Source organism: Carica papaya, chromosome 6 (genome assembly GCF_054855325.1).
Source record: "Carica papaya isolate Zhongbai chromosome 6, ASM5485532v1, whole genome shotgun sequence".
Lineage (NCBI taxonomy): Eukaryota > Viridiplantae > Streptophyta > Magnoliopsida > Brassicales > Caricaceae > Carica > Carica papaya.
In genome coordinates, this window is record NC_142314.1 from 6804480 (window position 1) to 6828286 (window position 23807).

Genomic DNA, 23807 nt, shown 5'->3' on the forward strand with positions numbered 1-23807 from the left:
CTCTTATGATTCTCTATCTCCCTCTGATAGAGGTTTTGTCTTGTCTATTTTTTCTGTGTTTATTACATAAGATTGGAGAGAAACTCTAAAAGATCTCAAATGAAAGAAAGCGATGATTGAAGTAATAAAAGCATTGGTAAAAAATGAAATATGAGAGCTTGTTTCAACTCCACAAGGAAAAAAGATGGTTGATTGTAAGTGAGTGTTCACTGTAAAATACAAAACAGATGGGTTAATTACAAGATACAAAACTAAACTAGTGGCTAAAGGATATACTCAAACCTATGGAGTTGATTATTAAGAAATTTTTGCGCCTGTCGCAAAAATGAATACAATCAGAATATTACTATTCTGTTATGCTAATCTTAATTGGAATTTACACCAGTTTGATGTAAAAAATGTCTTCCTCCATGGGGACTTAGAGGAAGAGGTATACATGAAGATCCCACTTGGATTCGAAGATGAAAGAGCACAAGAGAAGGTTTGCAAATTAAAGAAAACCTTGTATGAATTAAAACAGTCTCTAAGAGTATGGTTTGGAAGGTTCAAAAGAGTTATGATCTCTTTCGCATATTAGCATAGTAATGCTAATCATACTCTGTTCATCAAGTATTGTGAGTGTAAGATCACTCTTCTCATTGTTTATGTAAATGATATTGTAGTGATTGAATATGATACAAAGGAGATGACTCGACTAAAGGGATTTCTTGCTCGAAAATTTGCAATTAAGAATTTAGAAAAATTGCAGTACTTTTTGGGAATTGAGGCTGTCAGATCTAATAAAAGAATCTTCATTTGTCAAAAAAAATATATTCTAAACTTATTAGAAGAGATTGAAATGATAGTTTGCAAGCCAGCAGAATCCCCTATTGAAAGAAATCACAAACTATAAGGTGGTAGTGATATATCAGTTGACATGGGAAAATATCAGAGATTGGTTGGAAGACTCATTTATCCCTCACATACCAGACCAAATATAACTTATACAGTTACTCTGGTGAGTCATTACATGCATGATCCTCGCGAGACTCATTTACATATCATTTTTCGAATATTACGATATCTGAAATCTGCACTAGGAAAATGTTTACTTTTCTCCAGAAATGACCACCTTAAGGTAGAAGTATTTATAGATGCCAGTTCGGCTGGATCTCCAAATGATAGAAGATCAACTATTTGTTACTGCACATTCGTTGGTGGCAACTTGATTACATGGAAAAGTAAGAAGTAGAGTGTAATTGCCAGTTCTAGTACTGAAACAGAATATAGAGCAATGTCTCAAGGGGTATGTGAATTATTATGATTGTAGAAACTAACGAATGAATTAAAACTGTTTAAAGAAAGGAGTCTATCATTGTTTTGTGGTCTATAGCATTGTATTTCCTTAATATATAATTGGTTGATGACGTTACGATTCCTTTCCCTAGATCTATCCAGAGAGCTTGAAGATTAAGTGAACAGGAGTACCAGATTTGCACTGGTCCTTTCTTCCTTTTCTACCTATTTTTTAGTAATTGTATGGGCCCCTTGAGAGAGAACCCAGTGATCTCCTTGAGTCAAGTACTTCTGGAACATCAATAGATTTTCTCTGCATTCCTTTATTCCATACATTTTAGCCTTAGAGATGATCAGGATTACAGAATAACTGCTACAAGATGATAGGAGCAAGTAGATAACCGTCTTAGAAAAATTCTAACTTTACTAGAAACTGACAAATTAAACACAATTAACTGTAGACAACATACTATTAACTGGCATGACACACCTCTATTAGATATTAAAAGAACAAATGTAGATATACAACAAAGTCCTGTACCTTCCATGATAAAGTGTCTTGTAAACTTTTCCCTTTAATTTTGTATTAGTCGGTTTCATAACAGATGGCAGGTTCTGTTTCCCATGATTGTGGGCTTGGCAAGATATCTTGAGGGATAAGAGGAAGAAGAAACTTTTTTCTTTTATCCCTTTAGCTAGTTCGTAGATCATTTAGAAAGAAAGAAATAGAAGAGCCTTCTAGATTAGTTGCTTTTCTTTTGGTAGTCTGGGATATTTGGTTCCATATGGGGTTTTTTTTTGGCTCAAGGGTTATCTGCTTAATTCAGCAAAAGATTTAAGGGGCTAATTGACATCTTACCTTTTTGCGAATGCACTTTCTGCTTTTTGTACGACAAGAGAATCAATAGGTTGACCTCAGTTAAGTATATATTTTTGTTTTCAGTCAATTTTGTGATCAGTGGGTATATTTTCTATGATAAATTCGGATGTCACTTGGAATATTGCTTTAGAAACTGTTTCCTAAGAATGACACTTGTTAATATCTAATTTTTGCCTGCAGGAATTGATCTGTTGAAGTTTGTAGTTTATGACCCATACTGGTCTGAGGGACAGGAAGGAATCCAATCATTGAATGTGAGATACAGGGATATCTGGAATATCACTATTGAGTAAGCTGCTAGTCAACTTTGATTGTTATACCTATGCATTTTTTTTTTGAGAGAAAAAGTAGTTATTATCTTACTTATTTTTGTTAAATATGTGAACTGCTCCAAGGGAAGAAAGTTTATTTGTTTGGGCATGTCCTGCCTAGTGGTTTTAAATATTTTGGAAATTGAGATAAATGAAAGATTGATCCCATGTTCTTCATTTTTCTACTTCTCTATATTGCCTATGAAGATTAAATTAATTTTACTATCTGATTAGAAGCTGGACATGTTCCCATGTTTTCTGCTGAACTATTACTTATTTTTTTTTTCTACTAATGTAACTCAACTGTTGAAAGAAAAATGTTATTTATGTTTTTCACTTCTCTCCCCACTAAAGCCTACAGTTTTAGGGGACCCCTTTATTAACTTCCGGACGGGATTGGGTTTCAAATTTGGCTTAGTGCCTGTTGTCTCTCTTTCTGACTTTCTTTGCTTTCCCTTAATGGTTGGAGGATTCCTTATTATCCCTTTCTTTTTGCATCATACTTTTCTCTCTTCAGTAAATCTGTTCTTTTTTTGTTGTTGATGTGGTATGTACCTCGATTAGAGAAGAGACATTTATGTGAGTTCCTTTTCTTTTGGCAGCAATGATGGAGAAAATGAAGAAAATGCTTTCTCAGGGCATATTTCACGGCCTTATTTCTCTGAGTGAGTTGAAGAGATATAATAATATCTTATATTTTTAACTACCAATGTGAATGCCGATGCTAATTTGTTTTTAAGATTTATTTGAATTTCATTTTTAAAATGAATCATGTCATGGTTCTTCCTAACTTAATTTCATGGATCATGATGGTTCCATTTAACTGATAAAATAATTTTCAAACCATATGGTGGGGAAATTTTTCAAGATGATTATACAGCTGTCTATTTTATGTTCATTAGAGTGCTGAACAGTTATTGAACAACATGTTAAATGTGCAACTGCATTGAGGATGTTAAAGTGGATGTGGGCTAATATGAAAATAGATAATAATAAGGTACAAGTTCACTATCAAGAGGCAGAGGACCAGGTAGCAGAGAAAGGATTAAAACTGAAGAAGTATATCCTTCTTTTTTTTTTTTTTGATGCAACGGAAGAAGGGCATCTTAAATGGTTGGACATCTACAACCTAGGCAAAGGCTTAGGGAAGGATGACTTTGTCTAAAGTAGATTGTCTTTCCTCATCAGGGCAATAGTATACTTAAAATGATGGTTCATATCAATCTAAAGTTTGGTAAGGAGAAATGGATACGAGGGATCTTGTTAGCAATCTAAGATAGCTTAGTGTTACTTGAGTTCTGTTGAGTTCTAGGTTTTCCTTCATGCTTCTTGGTGAACTTGATACTGATCAAAACGTTATTAGCGTATGATTCTTGTGTGGCGTTGTGATCAGAAATTTAGAGGGGTTGAATGGTTTCAACTTGAAATAAGGAGGACCACATATGTCGTTTCATCTACTAGTTAATCTTTGGTAGCATGAACCTTGTATGCTTTTTTGTAAACAATGTCATTTGATTAACTGTTTTATGCTAAAGTTATGTAGCTTATTATTTTTCGAGAAAACAAGAATTAAGAATTTTTCGGTTGCCATGGGAGGGAACAAAAACAATAAAGTTTTTGGTGTTAATTGAAAAACCAAAAGACCATTAAAAGGTGGTCTTGCATCTCAGTTTCTCTTGCTGGGCGAGAGATTGACCTGTTTTTCAGTTTTTTATGTGAGTTCTCTTGCTGAGTGTGTGATTGATTTGTTTCTTAGTTTCAATGTGAGTTCTAGTTGGAGAAAGACCGGGGTACTGGGTGAACGGTTTTAAGATTATAGCTTTTTTCAGTCGCCATGGGAGGGAACAAAAACAATAAAGTGTTGGTGTTAATTGAGAAAACAAAAGACCACTAAAAGGACGTTTTGCATCTCAGTTTCTCTTGCTTCGCGAGAGATTTGACTTGTTTTCCAGTTTTCTATGTGAGTTCTACTAGGAGAAAGAACAGGGTACTGGGTGAAGAGTCTGAAGATCAAAGGAGGGATTTTTTTCTTTTTCTTTTTTTTCAGGGGGGGAGGGGTTTCCGTGGGAGGGAACAAAAGCTATAGGGTTTTGGTCTTATAGTCTTAACTAAGGAGCAAGGGAGCATTAGAAGGAGATTTTACTTTCTTGAAGACTCTCAAGTAGATGGATGCAATGCTGGAGACTTATGAAGGCTGTTGATGAGATGTATTGACCTAGACCTAAATGACTACAAGCCTAGGAATAAAAAACGACTTTGTTATGGGGATCCTTTCGAGGATTGTAGTCTGATTAAGTTAAGATTAAATAGGAGATCATACCCTGTGCCGAATTTAGCTTCTTGGTAGTATTGCTTGTGCTGCAGAAGCTAGAGATCTTCATCAAAGCCATCTCTAAGTTGCAGGGTCAACTTCCTTTGAGATTGTTTGCTGAGATAGTTCTTAATGTGAGGTATTGGTAACAGATCTATTATTTAAACCAAGTGTAAATAATTCCAAAACTCAAAGGAAAGAGATCCCTAAAACCCCCGGGCGTATTGGGTTTGGACAGCTTTGAAGCTTTCAAGTGTCGAGGCTTGTAGAGAAAAAGTTTCCTTAACTAAAAAAGGTACATGGTTTCCTATTTAAAGGCATAAATAAACAGTTGAAGCCTTCCATTGGTGGATGGTCAATCAAGTCCAGGAAGGGAATCTTAGTCAAAGACTCATCTCCTTCTTCGCACTTGGCACTAGGTCACGACTCTAAGTTTCAATTGATGTAGGTTTTACTTACTAGGTTCAGGAACTTTGAGATTGATAGTTCAAGTTGTTGCTTGGATGAGTTGTGTGATTTGGAGGAGGGAGTCCCTTTTTTGGGAGGCTGCTCACTCTTTAGACTTTAGAGATCACCATTTAGAGGAGAGGTTGATGCTGGGAATGCTCTTAGTTATTAGCCTTGCTTCTTATATAAGGGAGGATATCTACCTTGCATAACCATTAGTGACTATAGAAGGTGGCAAGGTGGTCATGGTCTTTTTCGGGACCTAACGATTATGTGAAAGGACCGGAGATGGTGAGAGCAGAAGGGCATAATGAATTTGATTCTTTTGAGGGTGGCTTTATTGATCAAGAGAAAGTGTTTGCATGAGTTTTGAACAATATTCCTCGAATTGGCAAATTCTTGATGCAAGTTTTTGAAGGAGAAGGAAAAGCTGGCTATTAAACTCTTTCAGGCCATAGAATTAAGCAGATGTTTTAACAATAATGGAAAAGTCAGTGCTAAGACTCCTAAAGGTTAGAGAGAGAAGAAAATGGGAAGGGACAAAAGTAGAGAACTAGAGCTTATCATATTATACTAGTTATGAAAAGGGCAACAAGCCTGAAAAAGGATAGCATCATATCTGAGTTGGAGTATTTATCAAAGCTATGTTAAAGCATATTATCCCATGGAATGTGAGGGGTGGGAATGATGTGAGCCAAAGGATGGTCACTAATGGTTGCTTTCTTTTTGTTTTGTGCCTCAAGAATCCAAGGAAGAGTCAATGACAGACAATACAGCAGATTGTTTGTAAGAGGCTAGGGACATTGGTTGGTGTGACTTATTGGCTGATGGGGCTTTTGCAGGTGTTCTGCTGATGTGAGATTATTAGATTATGGAGATGGTGGTCAGGGTATATGCTTGATTTCTGTGTTTTAAGGATTGTTATGTTGGTGCTTTTTGTTTCCAGAGGTTTATTTGTTAAGGGGAAGACAGTGGGAGAGGAGACATGCAAGATGACCTCAAAGTTGCTAGAAAATGGTATTATTATGTGGTGACTGGGGGAGATCTTAACATGGTTTGTATGACCAAGATTCACTCTTCCCAAGCATGAATTTTGATGAGTTTAGACTTTCCTTTACGCCTGCAATCTTATTGACCTATCTTTATCTAGTGGGACGTAGACCTGGTCTGATGTGAGCTAGAGGCCTTGTTTTTGCTAGAATGATGGATTTTTGGTCTTCTTTGCTGGTCCTGATTTGATATAGAAGCTTTATTAAACAAAGAAGTAGGGTAAAAGATCACTGCTTACCTTGTTGTCCATTGTTTCCGAAATAAATAGTAATTGGTCAAAAAGTACCAAATATAGCCACAGTGAAGATATTCAGTATTCCAATTGGGATATTTATCAATAAGTAATATGAGAACTTTCAGTATTAGATGTGATTGTCATATTCAGTTATTTCCCCATAAAACTTGCATTGGAGATGTTTTCTGCTAAATAATCTGGTACTTAAAAAAGAAAATAAATCTTGGGAAAAGGTGTTTTTTGTTCATTGTTAATTCCTCAAACAGCTCCCTTATTTTAGTGCCTAGAGAAAATATGCATATATGTGAATTCACAACTGGACAATTTAACTTTTATCCACTTGTTTCACAATTCTTTTTTGGCTAATGAGGCTGATTGAATGTGAATTCTTTTTTTTTTTTTTTTAGTTTTTCTGAGCCTTTTGAAGAAATTGTCTACCCAAAAGGAGATCCAGATGCTGTATCAATTAGTCAAAGAGACATTGAACTTCTGCAGCCGGAGACTTTCATCAATGATACTATCATCGACTTTTATATTAAGTAAGTTCTTATGGATATTCTGTGGCTTTTATTATGCAGAAATAATTTGATTCAAGTTCAGGATCCTCTCTCTGGTGTGTCTTAAGAATCCTTTTTTTATTTTTTTGCCTTACCTAACATCTGTTCATTTAAATTAAAAGCCAGATACATGTAAATGCATGCTTGAGGATGAATATAAATAATTCATAAGAACATCTCTTATCTTAAATTTGGAAAATAGGTAAAAAAGTGTTTGGATTGACTTACTTTTTTGTTTGCTTAGGTGCATAGAGCTTTTAGCTCCGATGAACTTTAAACCATAGTTTTTTAAGTAGAGAAAGTGTTTGGATTGTCAGGAACCTCCTAAGGATTTATTATAGAAAGAAGGGCAAAACAGAAAAATTCACACTCTGGAGGGCAAAAAAGTAAATTTCCAAGACCTGCTGGGATTAGGATTGACAAACCCTAATGGGATTCATCACATCCCGCGGCCGGTGCCTTAGTCATCATCATCATCTCGTCCTGCGGCTGGCACCCTGGTCATATCGTCGCGTGATTCCAGCGAGCATGATTCCGGCCACTGAGGGAGTTTTCTTTATTGCTTTAAGCCTATAAAAAGCCGATTTTCGTTGTCTTGTAATCATCGAATAAAGATCAATATTATTTGTCTCAATATCTCTCTTCAAATTTCTTCTTCATCTTCCCCATCCTCTCCTTCTTTTTCTTCTTCTTCTTCATTGTTCCTATAGATCAGAGCCATATCCGAAGGCATCTGACAAGATGGTATCAGAGCCGGAACTGGCCAATCCTACGTTGGTGTTGCTACGCGCACTTGGTCCAAAGGGAAGGCCATTGTGGCCAAGTTGGAGAATCCCAAAGCGATTACTAGAAGGAGGTCAACCTAAAACTCTCTGCGTTCATGGAAGAATCGCGTCAGTAGTTCAACGTGATCCTGGATCTACTCTGTGGCCGTTCTACTGATCGGACCGAAGAAAAATAGGTGTGCCTAGAAGTCGAGGCCCATAAAGGAGGCTTCCTGCCTCGCCCGAGTTGCGCAATTTTAGAGTCAGGAAAATAAGGGTTAGAGTTACCTTTTATACCCGATGCAATCCAACCAAACTAGATTTGACTGGCTAAAAAAACAGATTAGGCCGAACCGGTCCAAACCATCCGCAACCAAACCGGTCCGACGCAAACTGATCTACCCAATACTTTGAAACGAATCGGTTCACCTGCTCTGCTTCTCTTTCTTTCTCAAGTAATAGCGGTCAGGAATGGACTAGAGGTCTCTACCTTGTCTGACTTGGTCAGCCAAACGTGGCTCTCAGTGGTTAAGTAGACAGAAAGAGCTGCCTCTTGGAAGCTCTGCTCAAGTTCTGTTTCAATGCTCGCGAGGTCAAGATAGGAACTTGCAGGCCTCTCGTTCTCCAGAGGGTTTTTTATCTCTCAAATGAGAAGCGAAAGAGGGAGGGGCAGAAGAAGGAGAAGCGGAAAAAGAAGAGGTGGAAGAAGAAGATGTTACCGTGGTGGCGAGAGGCGGAGTGAGTAGAGTGGCCGGCAAGGTTGCGTTGGTGTCTGATTTCTTGTGGGTGGAAGCAGTAAAAACTGCTTTTAAAAAAAATAAAATAAAATATAGATATATATCTATATATAATAATTAAAATATATATATAAATAAAATAAATAAAAATAAAAATTACTTTAAAATATATATTTATATATATAATAATTAATTATATATATGTTAAAAAATATAAAATAAAGAAATAAGAATTAAAAAAAAAAACAGGAGGTGGATTTTTAACCTTGGGGATAAGATTGATGTTAAAGGAGAGAGTATTGTTAGGACACGAAGAGTAAAAAAAGAAAAATAACAAAGGAATAAATTAGTTTTTTGCATGTATCAATTAGGGTTATGGTTAGAGTTAATGTTTTGAATACACTTCCACAGCAGCCATCGCTGCATCAAGAACGGCCACTGATTTCAGTCGTGATAATCGTTGCTTTAATTGCTTATAGTTTATAAAAGATTCAATTTTTATGCCGTAATCATGAAGGAAAAGAATAAGAATTATATATTAGATTTCCCTCTCTATCTCTCCTCTCCTCCTCTCTCTTTCTCTCTTTTCTCTTCCTTTCTTTCTCAAGGTCAGACAACCATGTTAAAGGCTTTTGACAATCACACAAATAAAAAAGTGAAAAATTCTCAAAATGTTATTGAATACTTAAATATCCCTACAGAATAGCAAACTAGTAGAATTATGAATACTTATAATGAGAAACTAATACTAGTAATATTAGGATATCAATAAGAATTGAAATTCTAAATTAGTAAAAGTATTATAATACTCTTAAATAATATAACAATAAACTCCTAAATAATATAGTTGTTTTACATGTAATATAATTACAATTTCTAATTTATTTAGGAAATCTAATGTTAACTCATTCTGCATCACTTGAACTTGTCTTCCAAAGAACTGAAACCCGAAAACTTGAAATAATCATAAGAAAAAAAAATTGCTTAAGAAAAAGGATTTCAAAGGAGTGGTAAACAAATTAGGCATGGCAAAATATATAACATGAAGAATCACCAAACTTCGGTTATCACTGTTAGTACGGTAAAGAGTTTTTGTGTAATCCCTTCAAGCAGGCTCCTTTTTGTTCATGGAGCTCGATTCAACTATGATATTATTGTCCTCAACTTGAAATGTTAATTAGTCACTATAAACTTAAGAGATCAATTGCTGGCTGAGTCAATTTGTCGAAATGAATTACAATATCCTTCATAATCTTCTCAGTTACCTTATTCAAAGAGGTAGCTCCTAGGGTGTGGTGGTCACTAAATCACTGGCATCATGCAGTGGAATGCTTTGAGATTTTATTGCTTTAATCAGAGATAATTTAAACTTAGTACACAACTTCAAGTATTCTACCTAGATGTGATCGCTTCCATGGAAAAGAATGATTACAGAGGCCTCTCTATATGAGAAAATATCCTTTCATTGAGGTCGTACAAACTTGAAAAGCTTTTGAATATTTTTATAATCAACATCTCATATTCAAGATCCAAGGTTATTAGACTAGTCTAAGTCTTGCAACTTCCAAGTCTAAGATCTCCTTGACATGTGATCGCCTTGCCTTGTCACCTAATATTTATACAATCAACACTCAGCACCAAATTGAATTTAGAAAGCACCTATCTAAAAGCAAATTCTGCTTATGTTCTCTTGCCAGAAGTGCTTATTAATGTGCTTCTTAAAATAAGATCTGATCATGAAACTGTCAGCCTAAGATAGGTAACTTCCAGTAACTGAAGAAATTATCTCCCACATCCATGGAATGAAGAAACTGGGAGATATTACGAGCATAAATTGAAACTAAGCTGTCTATAGGAAATAATTTGGTGTTTCTTTCTCTTGCTTCTATGCCTAACCCTCTTTTAAATCATCCCCAAGTGAGATACATAAGGCTGCTGTGTTGGGTATCTTCAATAGTTTGATTATAGTTGGCTCATGATGTTTGGTATCTCCTTTCTTCTCTGATCAGCCTTACCTGTAAATGGTTGTTTGGATCAACTATCAAATTTTATCTTGTGAAGTTGTGTCCTCTATAACTTGTCTTTAATAGAATAAATATTTAGAAAATCTTATCTTATCTTTCTGCAGATATTTGAAGAATAAAATTCTCCCTGAGGAGCAACATAGATTCCACTTTTTCAATAGTTTCTTCTTTCGGAAACTTGCGGATATAGACAAAGATCCACATAGTGCTTGTGAAGGCAGAGAGGCGTTTAAACGTGTTCAAAAATGGACTAGAAAAGTGAATCTGTTTGAAAAGGACTACATTTTTGTTCCTGTGAACTACAGGTGGGAAAATTGCACTGTTTTTGTTGCTAGCAATATAGAGGGAAAACTTAGTCTTATATTTTCCTTTGACATAATATATGAATGCATCTTTCTCTCACAGCCTTCATTGGAGTTTGATTGTCATTTGCCATCCTGGCGAAGTGGCTCATTTCAGAGGCAAGGCCTCAAGCAATTGCTTCAATTTTATGTATCTTCTAGGCTTTATTCCTGCCATCTAAAAGAATCACTTCCATTTTATAGATGAAGAAATTGGAGAATCACTAAAAGTTCCATGCATCTTGCACATGGACTCAATTAAAGGAAGTCACAGAGGCCTTAAAAATCTGTTTCAAAGGTAACCAACCTGCATAACCTCTGTAGGATGAGGGGAGTTCCTTAAGGGCTTTGTTATCATGTCTTTTATCTCCAATGGCCTTTGTTGCCCATAACAACTGTATGGTTACCAAGTTTCTGATGTGGCATGGACCATCATACTAATTTTGAAGGAATCCTCTATTCCTGTATTTGTAGTCAGCTCAGAACTAATATATATCATACTTTTTGGTATCAAAGTTGATTGGTGTTACTTGATCTTTGTGTGTACTGCTTTGCCAGTTACTTATGTGAAGAGTGGAAAGAGAGGAACAAAGAGACAACAGATGATGTTCTTTCCAAGTTCTTACACATACGGTTTGTTTCACTTGAGGTATTGATTCTTCTTGGAGACAATTTTTTTTGGTTGATATAGGGACTGGAATGTTTTATTGCTATATAGATAATTTCTCTTTCTTTGGTTCTTATTCATTTTGTAGGATATATCTTATCCTCCCACTTTTTATCTTCTTCATTTTCTGATAAATCTTCTTTTTCTATTAAAAAAATTATTTAGTTGGTATAAATTTTATACATGGACGGTGCTCCCTTAGTACCTTGCATCAATACATCTTCACACTTTTATTTCAAAAAAAAAATTATTTAGTTTATTTATTATATATTTGTATTGCAATTAGCTGCTTTCCTCTATGTAGATATGTAATTTCTGTAGGTCAATGTGGCCAAAACTATTTACAAATAATTAAACGGTTTTCTTTTGATTGGTATCTGCATCCTTGAAAATATTGGTGCATATCGTGGGTTGGTTGGGGGAATGTCTGAAGTGGTCTGCTTCTTTCTTCGAATGGTTCCCTCTACCTGGATATTATTTTATCTATTTTTTGCTTACCATTTCGGCTTCCTGTTATATTTTTATGCTATTGGCTATATAATTTTTAATATTTTAGACATTTTTCTCTGTCACTTTCTTCTTTATAAAAGAAATGATGGGATGGGGGCAAAGATATATTTCGTGAAGTACAGTGTATTTCCTTCAAATTTTAAATTTTAGGGGTGTTTTCTGTGTGATACAGTAAAGCTTATGGAAAATTATAATTTGTCAAAATGTAACTTCAGGACTAAGAGTAACAAGCTTTCTTTTGGACTTGGCAACAAATACACCTATCTAAGCCCAAAGTTTATTCTTCAGAAATCCATGAACAATGATGAAGCTTGAGAGGCCCCTACTCTGAACATTTTAGTATATGTAAATATGAGATATCTTACATGTTTATTGTTTAAATAATTTATATTCTGTAAATTTAAAGTATGAAAAAATAAGTTATTAAAAAATAATTAATAAAAATAATTAGTTAAAAACTAATAAACTAGATAAGTATAGCAAGTCTTAACAACCTAGATTGCCAAAATTTTGCTTTTATCTCCCTCTTCTAGAGGCAACCCTCTTCAGTCATAGATCTCCATAGCTATAGTTACCAAAAAGGGCTTTGTTAAAGTCCACTATCAGCCTGATCCAAAGTCCATCCTCTGAAAAAGGAGCTTAAACACATTCCAGGAAGCCAAATGAAATTCTGTTCTTCTCTGTAAAGTCATCCCTTAAGAAAATGACAGAATAATTTCTAGCTTTTTTGGCCACACTAGCAGATATAGAATAATAGAAGATGATATATTAGAAAATATACTCTTCATAAGTGTCAGCTTACAGCCTTTGGAAAGGAACCTCTTCTATCCTACCAATTTAGTCTCAAACTTAATCACGATAGAATCCCAAATATTCTGAGGGCCAACAAAGTCTAGAGGAAGACAAGCCACATTGCACCCTAGAATTCTAACTAAAGAAATCGAGCGCCTCCCTCCGCCAAACAAGACCAGTTTGATTTTGCCAAATTAATATTGAGCCATGAAATGATTTCAGAAAAGAAAATATTGAGCCATGAGACAGCTTGAAGGCCCAAAGAATGCATCTAATATTCAATAAAAGCTTGGGAATTAGGTTGCAAAACAAAAGTGTATCGTAAGCAAAGAGCAGGTGTGTCACCTCCATGGCTTCGTCTCTCCCTAATGAAGCTGAAGATCTTTTGCCCTAACAAGCTGCTGGTTGAGAGCCTCCATCACAATGATAAAAATAAATGGTAGAAAAAGGTCCCATTGCCTAAGACACGAGAAGCCATGAGAAAACAGATGAGCAGCCATTGATAATAGCAGCAAAAGAAGAAATTAAAATGCAAGACTTACCCAGGAGCACCATTTTGCACCAAAATGAAGTCTTGTAAGCATGTAAAATAGAAAACTCCAAAACACATGACCTTAGGCTTTTTTCATGTCAAGCTTACAAATGGCACCCTCAACCCCTCGTCGTGCTAGATGGTCCACCACTTAGTGCAATGAAAAAAGCTTTCAGGATTTTCCTCTCCCCAACAAAAGCATACAAACACTTCCTAATCACACTGCTCATTTCTCTCCAATCTCCTCACCAACAGCTTTGAAGTAATTATAGATACAAAGTATCAGACTAATGGGTCTAAAGACTGTCCTGCAAGTTTTGGTATAAATGCTAAAAAGCTGAAATTAAGACTGGATACAGAGGATCATAGAATTTCGTGAATAATGCGAACAAAATCCTTTTTCACTGTTCGCAATTTCGCCGGATGAACCCATTTGAAACAATCCGGTCCCAATGCTTTAACTCCTCCACAGCTTATGAGGACTTAATAAATCTCTCCCTTGGAGAACGAACACTCAAGCTGTGCCAAATCCTATTCCTCTTAGTGTTAAATAGAAAACCATCCAAGGTAGGCCACTGAGTGAAATTTCAGTGCAAAAGGTCCTTAAAAGAACCTTTCACTTCTTCCCATGGGTCCTCATTACTAACATGTCAGTGAAATCAGCACAAGCCTTCATACACCAATTCCTTAGCCATTAATCTTTAATCTACCTCTAATCTGTCAAGCCTTTTAGTCGTGCTCAAAAGACTATCCCTCTTCATAATTCCTTCCCTAACTCGACCTTGCTCCACTCTTTGACCTTTAACTTGACTTAAAAAGGTTTTGTAGCAATTTTGTAGCTAGCATTACCTAACAGATTCTTTCTGTTACTCCTTAACTTGATCTTGAATATCAGGGACCTTAAGCCATTTGTTTTTGAATCTAAAGTGGAATTTAAGAAAAATGATGGTACATGATAGGAGTTTCTGTAACAAACGTGGAATTTAAGATTCAAAACAAGCAGAAACAATAAATCAGTCAATTAAAGTACTCGACCTGTCACTTGTATTCAACCTGGTCCAACTACCACCAGTCAAAGGAAGGTCCGACAAGTTGATCCTATCCAAGACTTCCCAGAATACATCCAAACAAAGTTGAGGATAGCTTTCTCCAAAGCACTCATGGACAACAAGCACCATACTAAAATCACCCTCAATCACTGAAGGCAGTGCCATCTTCCTACTCTCTTTCCCTTTGCCATAGAGCAACGTAAACACCCATCACGATTGAGGCACCCTACATTCAAGGATACACGATATAGACAAGTGCCACTGTGCCTATCAACTAACTCCAATAAATTTTTATTTCAACATAACAAAAATGACCCCCCCCCCCCCCCTCCCCCCCATTGCGTGGCAAATCTCTCCACCCAACCACCATCAGTTTCCAAAGACAACAGGCCAGTTGATTCTAAAAACCTCCAACTTAAAGGCTCAAGGCCAAACTATTCAGTTTCAACGAGTTCAAGCAACTTTTAAAATCCCCTCTTTAGTAGTATCATTCATATCCCTCATGTTCCTATTTGCCCTTGCTCCCCACTCCATTCCTTACTCCTTGATCATAATGGAGTTGTGCAGTCTCCTCAACTCCTTATCCTTGTCTAAATCCTCTTCTTTCTTCTCCTTAGATTTCATTATCTCAAAATTTTCTTAATCCCTTCTACTGCCATCAATAGCTCAAAGCGATGTAGTGGCTTGACCTTTGTACCCCTCAGAACACACTTCTAAAAACCTGCTAATTTTCTGAATGTTGCTCAAGACCCAATGTGATGCTTATAGATTCTGCCTGCCCACTCAACTGCTTTTGCGTTAATCGCAACCATGCTTCTCCCTTATTCACCTAACAGCCCACTCTACACATTCTCTCCTACAAAAACAACCTTCTCTTCATCACATTTATCTGCTACAGCCAACAGAACAAACTCGGCCCCTTAATGCCCCGTACTTGGCAAGAGGCAATAGCTGAAAATATGACAGAAAAACATGGCCTGAGAGAGAGATGGTTTTCTTTGTCAGGCCTTAAAACCTGTGAACTCTCCAATTATGTGATTCACATCACTTTGCCACATAGTGATGTACCTTTCTAAGAGAAATGATGAAGCCCAAAAAAATTCCCCAATCAATAATTGACCTGAGCTTTTGTTTTTCCATCCACCTGAGTTTGATTTAACAAGATTGACCTATTTACCTTTCTCAAACTCAAGGCATTTGGCTTTACAAGAGTGGGCTTGCCAAAGACAGCCTAGCCTGTCGACTCAGTCCAAAAGGAGTCTTCTAGAGCTGGGACTTTTGGAATTTGAAATCAGTCTGACTCGCTTTTAAACCGGATTCTTCGACTCCTTCACCCAATCAACACCGACAAGCAACACACCAGAAGCACCACCATCGGTTGTTGACAGAGAGACATTGAAAACAGCCTCGCATAGAGGACAAAGTAGTTTATGGAAAAAGGAAGCAAATGACACAGCAAGGTTAGACACTTTAGTCGCATCAGTCTTCAACGCATCTATCTTCCACGTCCGAGGTGGTAAGACAGCCTTACCAATACACAAGTGACCACCGCCAACATCCGCTACCAACCACTTGCTTTAAACCCTTCTAGAATGCAGATCCTCTTTTATACATCACCCACTCGCTCCGTGATAGCCAAAAACTTACCTACAAATGCCAAAAATTATCCATTAAGTATGGTTTCTGCCTACCATGCTCCTTTCCCAAGATCCGGATACCTTCTGTTATTAAAACTCCCCAAAAATTCTCAAGCAGCAATCCACCTCATCTTTCATTAAAAGAATAGTGTAACAGAAACCTCTAAAATTATTGTTGATGCTGGTGCCATTGACATCACCTTCCCCAAGCATTAACTCAAACAATTTCCATTTGATGACTAAGAATCCCCAGGGAGGATAGACCATCATGAGGGAAGACCGCAGCACCAGCTCCAAGAAAGAACCGAGAGATAAGAAAGAGGAAGGTTGCTCTAAACTAGGATTGTGTTAAACTATTATTTAATTAAGGTCTTTTATAGATAAAAATATAATATTATTTGAGTAAGGTCCTTTTGTTAAGTAAAAACATCAAAATATAATACTTTATTAACTATCTTTAAGTTAATGTTAAAAGTTTGAAGTTGTAATCTACACTACAGATTTAAATCATTAGACAAAACTAAAGATTTATGTTCTTGCTATACTGTATGCCTCTAGAGCTACAAACATCTAAGGTGAGTGAATAAGGAACATGATGGGTGTCTCCATCAAAAATAAATTTCTATTAACTAATAAAATAAGATTGTAATAGTGGTAAACAGGATCGAATTTATAAGGAATTGAAAACTAATTTTCTTCAATGACTGAACAGTAAACAAACGGGAAAGTTTTGTAAAATTCAATATGCATAGTATAATATAAACAATAATATATAATAATTTTAAATAAACTTTTGGCTGCAAGTTAGAAACTAAAGCAGTAGCCTAATTTCCGGCATTGCTTAAAGTGGGATCTTGGTAGAGGTAACAAGATGAAATTATTTTGGTCGGGTGTTTGGATAGGTCATGGGAACCTTATGGGGCATTACCCCAGAATTTACTCTATTGCTCAAAGAAAAAACATGACTGTTGAGGAAGCTTACCGAATCATCAATGGGGAAACTGTTTGGATGGTTGAGGTTTCCAGAAACTTGAATGATTGGGAGATTGGTGAGTATGAAGAGCTATTGAAGACTCTTGAGGCTCAACAGTTGAAAGCAGACAGTGATCAGGCTGTTTGGAAATGGGAAAAGAGTGGCAAGTTTTCTGTTTCATCTTACTGCAGATTTCTGTGTTCTTGGGAGAGAAATAGTAGTTCTGATTTCTCAGCTGTGCAAATTTGGAAAACCAAGGCTCCCCCACGTATAGCTTTTTTTGCTTGGGAGGCATCTTTAGAGAAGATCATAACTATAGATAAACTCAGAAGGAGGGGACAGTATTTGGTTAATGGGTGTTACGGCTGTTTTCAAATGGTGGAGATGTGTAATCATCTTTTGTTGTGGTGTCCTATGACTTACAATCTGTGGTGTATAGTATATGAGATTTTAGGAATTGAGTGGACGGTGGCTAGGTCGGTTGGTGTGGAAATTTGGGCTTGATATGGTTTATATGTAAAGGGCAATATTGCTAACCTAATTTCGTTGACTGTTTTTTGGACTATTTAGAAAGAAAGGAATTCTAGAACTTTTGAAGGTGTTGAGAGTAGTATGTACAAAATAAGGGATAGATGGATTCATCTTTTTTAGGGTTATTTTGTTAGGGTATGACATTATCAGTGATGAGAATTTTGGGAACATCATAGACACTTCTATAAAGTCTTTGTACATGGGTGGTACCCCATTTTTGTGATACTATGTTAATATAACACTTCATTTTTATTTCAAAAAAAAAAGTTAGAAACTGAAGAAATTATAAGAAGAATTCCTAGTTGATGAAATAACTAACTTCAATAACATAATTGTTCGTAAATTCAAGAATTTATTTAATTTAAACTATTGCAAACCAGTTATAATTGTCGAAAATGTTCCGACAACCATTCATTTCTTATTTCTAAACCAATCAAGAAATATTCATTAGTTAGTTTTTCGCTGTCAAACAGTCTTGGGAACGTTTACAGAATTTAACTTGCCAACGGCCTTGAGAACTAAAAAAAATCTTATTCAAGTTGTCAGATTCATCCGTGTGAACTGGTCAATAAGATTATTTACCTTCTCAGTGCAACACTGATCGCTACTAAGTGCCATAACTGTTCAAACAATTACGGATTTGAGGAATTCGGCTAGCTGATAGCTGCATCTCTAACGTTCAATGGGTCTTGTTTAAACGAGTTTAAGACCACAAATATGTATAGATGCAAAAAATAAATAAATATTAAGATTTAAATAAAACATACATTAAACCAATTCGATCTCACAAATACATCACCGAAACTTACTAAATCTCGAGTAGGAAAAGAAAACAAGTTAGTCACTCATGGTAGACTTTAATACAAAAGAGCTTCTTGAAGATTAAAGAGATGAGGAAGGTGAAAAGAGGGAGCGAGATTAGTAGCTATTGTTGTGTTCGGAAGAAGGAAGATGATGAACCTACTTGGCAACTATGATTTTATAACCCAAGGAGGCTAGGATTTTTTTCTTTTGTTAATTAGAATCTTTTTCTTTGATTTTTAGTTTATCCCTAATTTTCCAAAATAATTTTTTCTTGATTTTCGGTCCCAGATCTTGGCTGGACGGAGATCTTTTTCAGATTTAAAAAGCGTGCATTTTTATTTAAGTCAGTTGCTATGCGCGACCTTTAGCTTTGCCCAAAGCTAAGTTTTCTAGGACAGGATTTGTTGCTGACTGCTCAACCCAAGCCTTGTCCAATGCTTGTTTTTGGGTTGATGACTCTTTTCACGAACTTTTCCTGTTTTCATACTGGTTTTCCTTATTTCGTCCTTATCTCCTATCCTACTACAAAATATAGAAAATACATCAAATTACATAGCATACCATCAAATTTAACAACTCAAAAGTTGGTGATAATGATGCCGTTTTTAGGTACTATCAGAACACATATTATAAAAAAATTATGTGACTATATTAACAATAATACTATAGATACTCATACTAATTATGGTAAAAAAAAATTAGAGCAAGAATTATATAAATAAAATAATAATTAGAAAAATTACGACTAATGTTTACCACACCATGGGAGTGTATTTATTTTTTATGATAAAATTAATACTGACCCTCCTTTACAAATAATTCTAGCTTCATCACTGTCTGCCCACCAAACCAAAGTTCATCATGCTGAGGACAGAATCCCACTGTCTTCTAGATTGTTTTTTTTTAAATGCCAAACCACAATATTTGGGAATGTATTTCTATTAATTTCTACTTCTTTCTTATGCCTCAATTACTCTTTAATTGATGAATGTAATAATATTCCCGTGAGTGTTTTAAATCTTTGGAGGATGGGGATGATATTACTCATCAGTATTTTCATGCATATCATGAGAAGCTAGATATTTGGTTGATTCTTCACTTATCCACTCTGCATTTTATACGGCCACACTTCAAAATTTTATTGTTTCATGATGCAGCTAGAGTTATTCTATAAAATTGTTGTAATTCTGTCATGTTTCCATGAATCCAAGTTTATGGTTTATATTTTAAATGTCTCAGAAAGATTTATGATACCTTCATCGTCATTTTCTTTTTTTAAAAAAATCCTGGCTATTAGTCCATTCTTCTGGCAATTGTGATTTAGATGCTTGACTCAAGCTTGTCTGAATTAGGAAAAGAGTTACCTCCTAAGTCTAGGACTGTCCGTTTTTGTTCTTCGTACACTTAAAAATGGTATATTTGTTTTGTTTGGAGTTAGCTGCCTCAGCAGGAGAATTCATTTGATTGTGGCCTCTTTCTGCTTCACTATGTTGAACGGTTCCTTGAGGAAGCTCCTGCTAACTTCAGTCCTTTTATAATAACAAGATTCTCCTACTTTGTAAGTGTTCTCATTGTTGTTTAGTTGTAATTTTGCTCTGAGATCATTTAGTTATGACCTCTCTCTGGCTGTTCTTGAACTTGCATAGTTTTCATTTGAGTGATGCTGCTTAAAGATTTGTTAATATCCCACAAATTGTTTTTATTGCAAGGAGCTATTCTTGTAGGACTTTCATGAACTTGTTCTCGCTGCCATCAAGGTTATACTGCCAAGACTTGGCAAGTAATCCTCCAGTTGGTTGTTACCATATAGCTTGAAGTTTGCTGTCGTTTTAGTATGACTATAGTGTCTAAAGCAAAATTTTTTACCCCCAAGGCACGCATAGCAAAAGAAGGGAAAAATGTTGCCTGCTTTGCTTGGGAAGACTTTGGGCTAAGGATTCTGATCATAGAGGACTTGAAGACAAGAGGGGAATTGATGGTTTCAGTCTGTGTTTGAAACACGGATCAATATCTTTATTGTGAAAGCAGCTTTATCCTTGATGGGCCTAAGCTGATGAGTAGGTCTATTTTGGATAAGCTTTGAGCATGGGTTGGTGCCATAATCATAAGATAAAGGAATATTCTAATCGAATCCTAGCCATTCTATGGTTTCATGGTTAATACTCTAGGATGTTATGAGTCAGCAAGAATCAGAGGGCATAAGTCAACCGGATTCACTTTCAGAGTTGAAAGTTGTTCCATTTAGCAGTAAAGTTTATAAAAGATTCACTCATAGAAAGCTTAGCCACATATCTAAGTATTTTATTTCATGTTTAAGTGCTCGGTTTGTTTGCTAGTGATGTTTTATTTCTCAATTTGTTTTCTTATATATTATCAGTTACATATGTGGGTTGTTAATTTTTTTTTAAAAAATAAAAATGAAATATTACTATGCACAATATACTAAGGGAGTACTATTCGTATACAAAATAGTTACAAGTCTATCAATTAGTCAATGACCACACCTATATTATCATGACCCAGCAAAATAGGTCCAAAAGTGTGAATCCATTTATGTTTAATGTTACCAAGGTTAGTCTTTACCTCCTCAAAAGTTTTAGAATTTCTTTCTTTCCAAATCACCCAAAAAATAGTAAGTGGTACAAGAAATAAATGCCTCCCCTTTTTTATACACAAAACCTCCCAAACCCAAAGTTCATTACTTAAACTACCTGTCATAACCCAATCCACCCCAATAAGCATCAAAACAGAAGACCATATGTCGTATGTAACAGGGCAACCCAGCAGCAAATGGTAACAAGTTTCCTCATTGGATTTACAAAAATAACACCTGTTTATCAACATTTCCTCTTCTTCTAAGCATGTCAATTGTTAAAATCTGCTCTTTAGCCGCCCCCCAAGTAAAAAAAATCAATTTTAGGTGGTGCTTTCGATTTCCATATTTGCTTGAAAGGGGCTGTTTGGTTTTTGTTGTTCTCTCTCATAGTAATAAATTCATAGTATGATTTTACAGAGAAGCTCCTCTTTTTTTCTAACTTCCATATTCTTTTATCATTGTTCTCGGATAATTTAATATTAGATGAACACAGCAGCAGCTCCACATACTCTTCCACTTCCCAATCCTACAGATTATGCTTGCTTGGCACATTCCACGCCCAGCCCCCACCAACAACCTCATAAGCTTTCTTCACCCTCATCTCCTTACCTCTGGCCACCGAGTAAATTCTAGGTAATCTATCTTTTAGTTTAAAATCTCGTGCGCAGTCATCCTACCATGTGGGTTGTTATTTTTGAAATAGTCTTGTCAGACCTGCTATTCTCTAGGAGTAGTTCCTACTCCTGAGGTAGCAGTTATTTTTCTTCCTGTTATAAGCCATAAAAAGCTGCTCTGGAATGACAAATATTCAGTGAAAGTTTAAGAAAGTTAGTACTTCAACTTGTGGATAGATTTTATCCAAGCCCAAGCTTTCTAGTCAAGATAAGGCAGAAAGAAGAAACCAGAAACATTCTGGTCGTCCAATCTGATTTTATTACGCAAGCTTCTATTATCAGATGTAGAGGACAGGAGCACACCTGGTGAGGAGGACCTTGGAGAGCTTACTGATTTTTATTGTATAAATTATATAACTGCATACTTTCTGTATATAGGCAGTACCACCTTGACATAGGCAGTACCTCTTGGTGCCTCGTGATTAATTAGTTTCTTTTTCCTTATCTAAACAAGTCATGTCATCTACCCTATTTCATTTGGAAGCAATTCATGAAGGGCTTGGGGTTGAGAGGGATTAGTTTATAGAGTTTATAGCAAGTCCACAGTTTCACATATTCCTTCTTAGAGTTGAGAGGGATTAGCATATGGAGTTTATAGCAAATCCAGAGTTCACATATTTTTATCACTTAACTCGATTGGACAATGTGGAACTTCATAGATTGTAGAAGAATTTTAGGTACTGATCAAACAAAGAGGTCAATGTGAAAATATGGTGCGAGTAACAACTTTTTTTTTTTAGCACGAAGATCATGTAGACCAGCTTTGGAACTAGTCTTGATACTGTAAACAAGACCTAGAAGAATTGAAGTGATCTTCTTCAACAGTGATAGAATTTCTTTAAACGTACTTGTTCATTTGCTTGTTGGTTGGCTTGATTGTTTGTATGTTTGCTCGTGTACTCGCTTGCTAGCTTGCATACTTGTATTTCTGGTCCGTTCTTGTTTCTTTTCTCTAGAATTCAGAGTTGCACATGGCCAGACTCCTTGTGCGACTGACTACAAACCAAATGCACAGCCACCATTGTTTTTAGTCCTGAATTTATCTGAATCTTAAATGCTTCTTGTGTAGCATCTAGAATCATGTGCATCTGTATAACATTTTTTGATCACCTTTACCTCAACTGTTCTAGTACGTTGAAACTAATCCTAAAACTTGCTTACATTTGATGAGTTACAAGTGGGCTTCTTTCTTCCAGCTAAGTAAGGACTGGTTTCCGCCTATGGAGGCTTCTCTAAAACGTTCTTTTATCCGAAAGTTAATTTATGGGATACTGGAAGACTATTCTCATGAAATTCCTGAAGCTGATTGTTGCAATAAATACTTTTCCTCCATGCTTCCTGATGAAAATGTAGAAGTTCAAGTAAATGAGGATCAAAAGCTTCTACAATTTGCAAGACCAAATGAGCTGGATGACAGATGCAAACCAGAGTTTCCTTCAACCTCAAATGACAAATTTGCTGATCTTGTGGTTGAAGACTCGGAAGAACAAAGCATAATGCATGATGGCAATGAGAGCAATGATGTTTCATCCTCACAAAAGAACAACACCATGTCCAATCAAGGCAGCAATCAGAATGACAATTATTGTATCTCGAGTGATGAAGATTTAGTGTCTGAACCAGAAGGCCAGCAAGCTGGGGCCAAGAGGGCACGATTTGTGCCTCCTTAGACTTAGAGAGGAATAGAACTAACAAGTGAAAACTTGTTAAGAAAAATAAAAGGATGTAAATAGTGAAAGGAATAGAATGGTAAGTAAATTCACAGCCTCGACTCTTGTATACTGGAAAACGTGAGAATGGAATGAAATTGAGTCAGGGTTAACAAATTCACCGGGCAATTATAAGGGTTAATTCTAAAAAATATGCATTAATAATTTTAGTTATTAGAATAATTTGAGTTTGGAAAAGTAATTACCACTCTGTGGATGTATTCTGGAGAATTTTTATCCCGTGGGGTTTCCTCGTCTGCATGTGCGTTAATGTGAGGGTCCATGTGCAGAACTTGCGACCCACTGTGGTTCATTTTACTCTGAACTTTTGTCTTCTCATTGAAATTAAATATATATGCTGTGTTACTAAACTTGACTATGCAGAGGATGTCTACAAATTC

General features: G+C 35.9%; 1 protein-coding gene across 6 annotated transcripts in view; it reads left to right on the forward strand.

Annotated features, from left to right (window-relative positions):
- LOC110816186 (Cysteine proteinases superfamily protein) overlaps positions 1 to 23807 on the forward strand; it is a 41541-nt gene that overhangs the window by 17281 nt on the left and 453 nt on the right. For 3 of the 6 annotated variants that reach the window (XM_088222383.1, XM_088222385.1, XM_088222386.1), the window contains 9 exons: positions 2336 to 2444; positions 3069 to 3131; positions 6917 to 7048; positions 10696 to 10896; positions 10997 to 11052; positions 11137 to 11230; positions 11491 to 11581; positions 19866 to 19985; positions 22894 to 23523. In XM_088222383.1, coding sequence (XP_088078509.1) covers positions 2336 to 2444; positions 3069 to 3131; positions 6917 to 7048; positions 10696 to 10896; positions 10997 to 11052; positions 11137 to 11230; positions 11491 to 11581; positions 19866 to 19985; positions 22894 to 23367 — 1340 coding nt within the window. In that variant the 3' untranslated portion in view covers positions 23368 to 23523. Of the gene's footprint in view, positions 1 to 2335; positions 2445 to 3068; positions 3132 to 6916; positions 7049 to 10695; positions 10897 to 10996; positions 11053 to 11136; positions 11231 to 11490; positions 11582 to 19865; positions 19986 to 22893; positions 23524 to 23807 lie in introns of those variants that run through there. The other 3 variants (XM_088222382.1, XM_088222384.1, XM_088222387.1) reach the window with 3 other exon arrangements.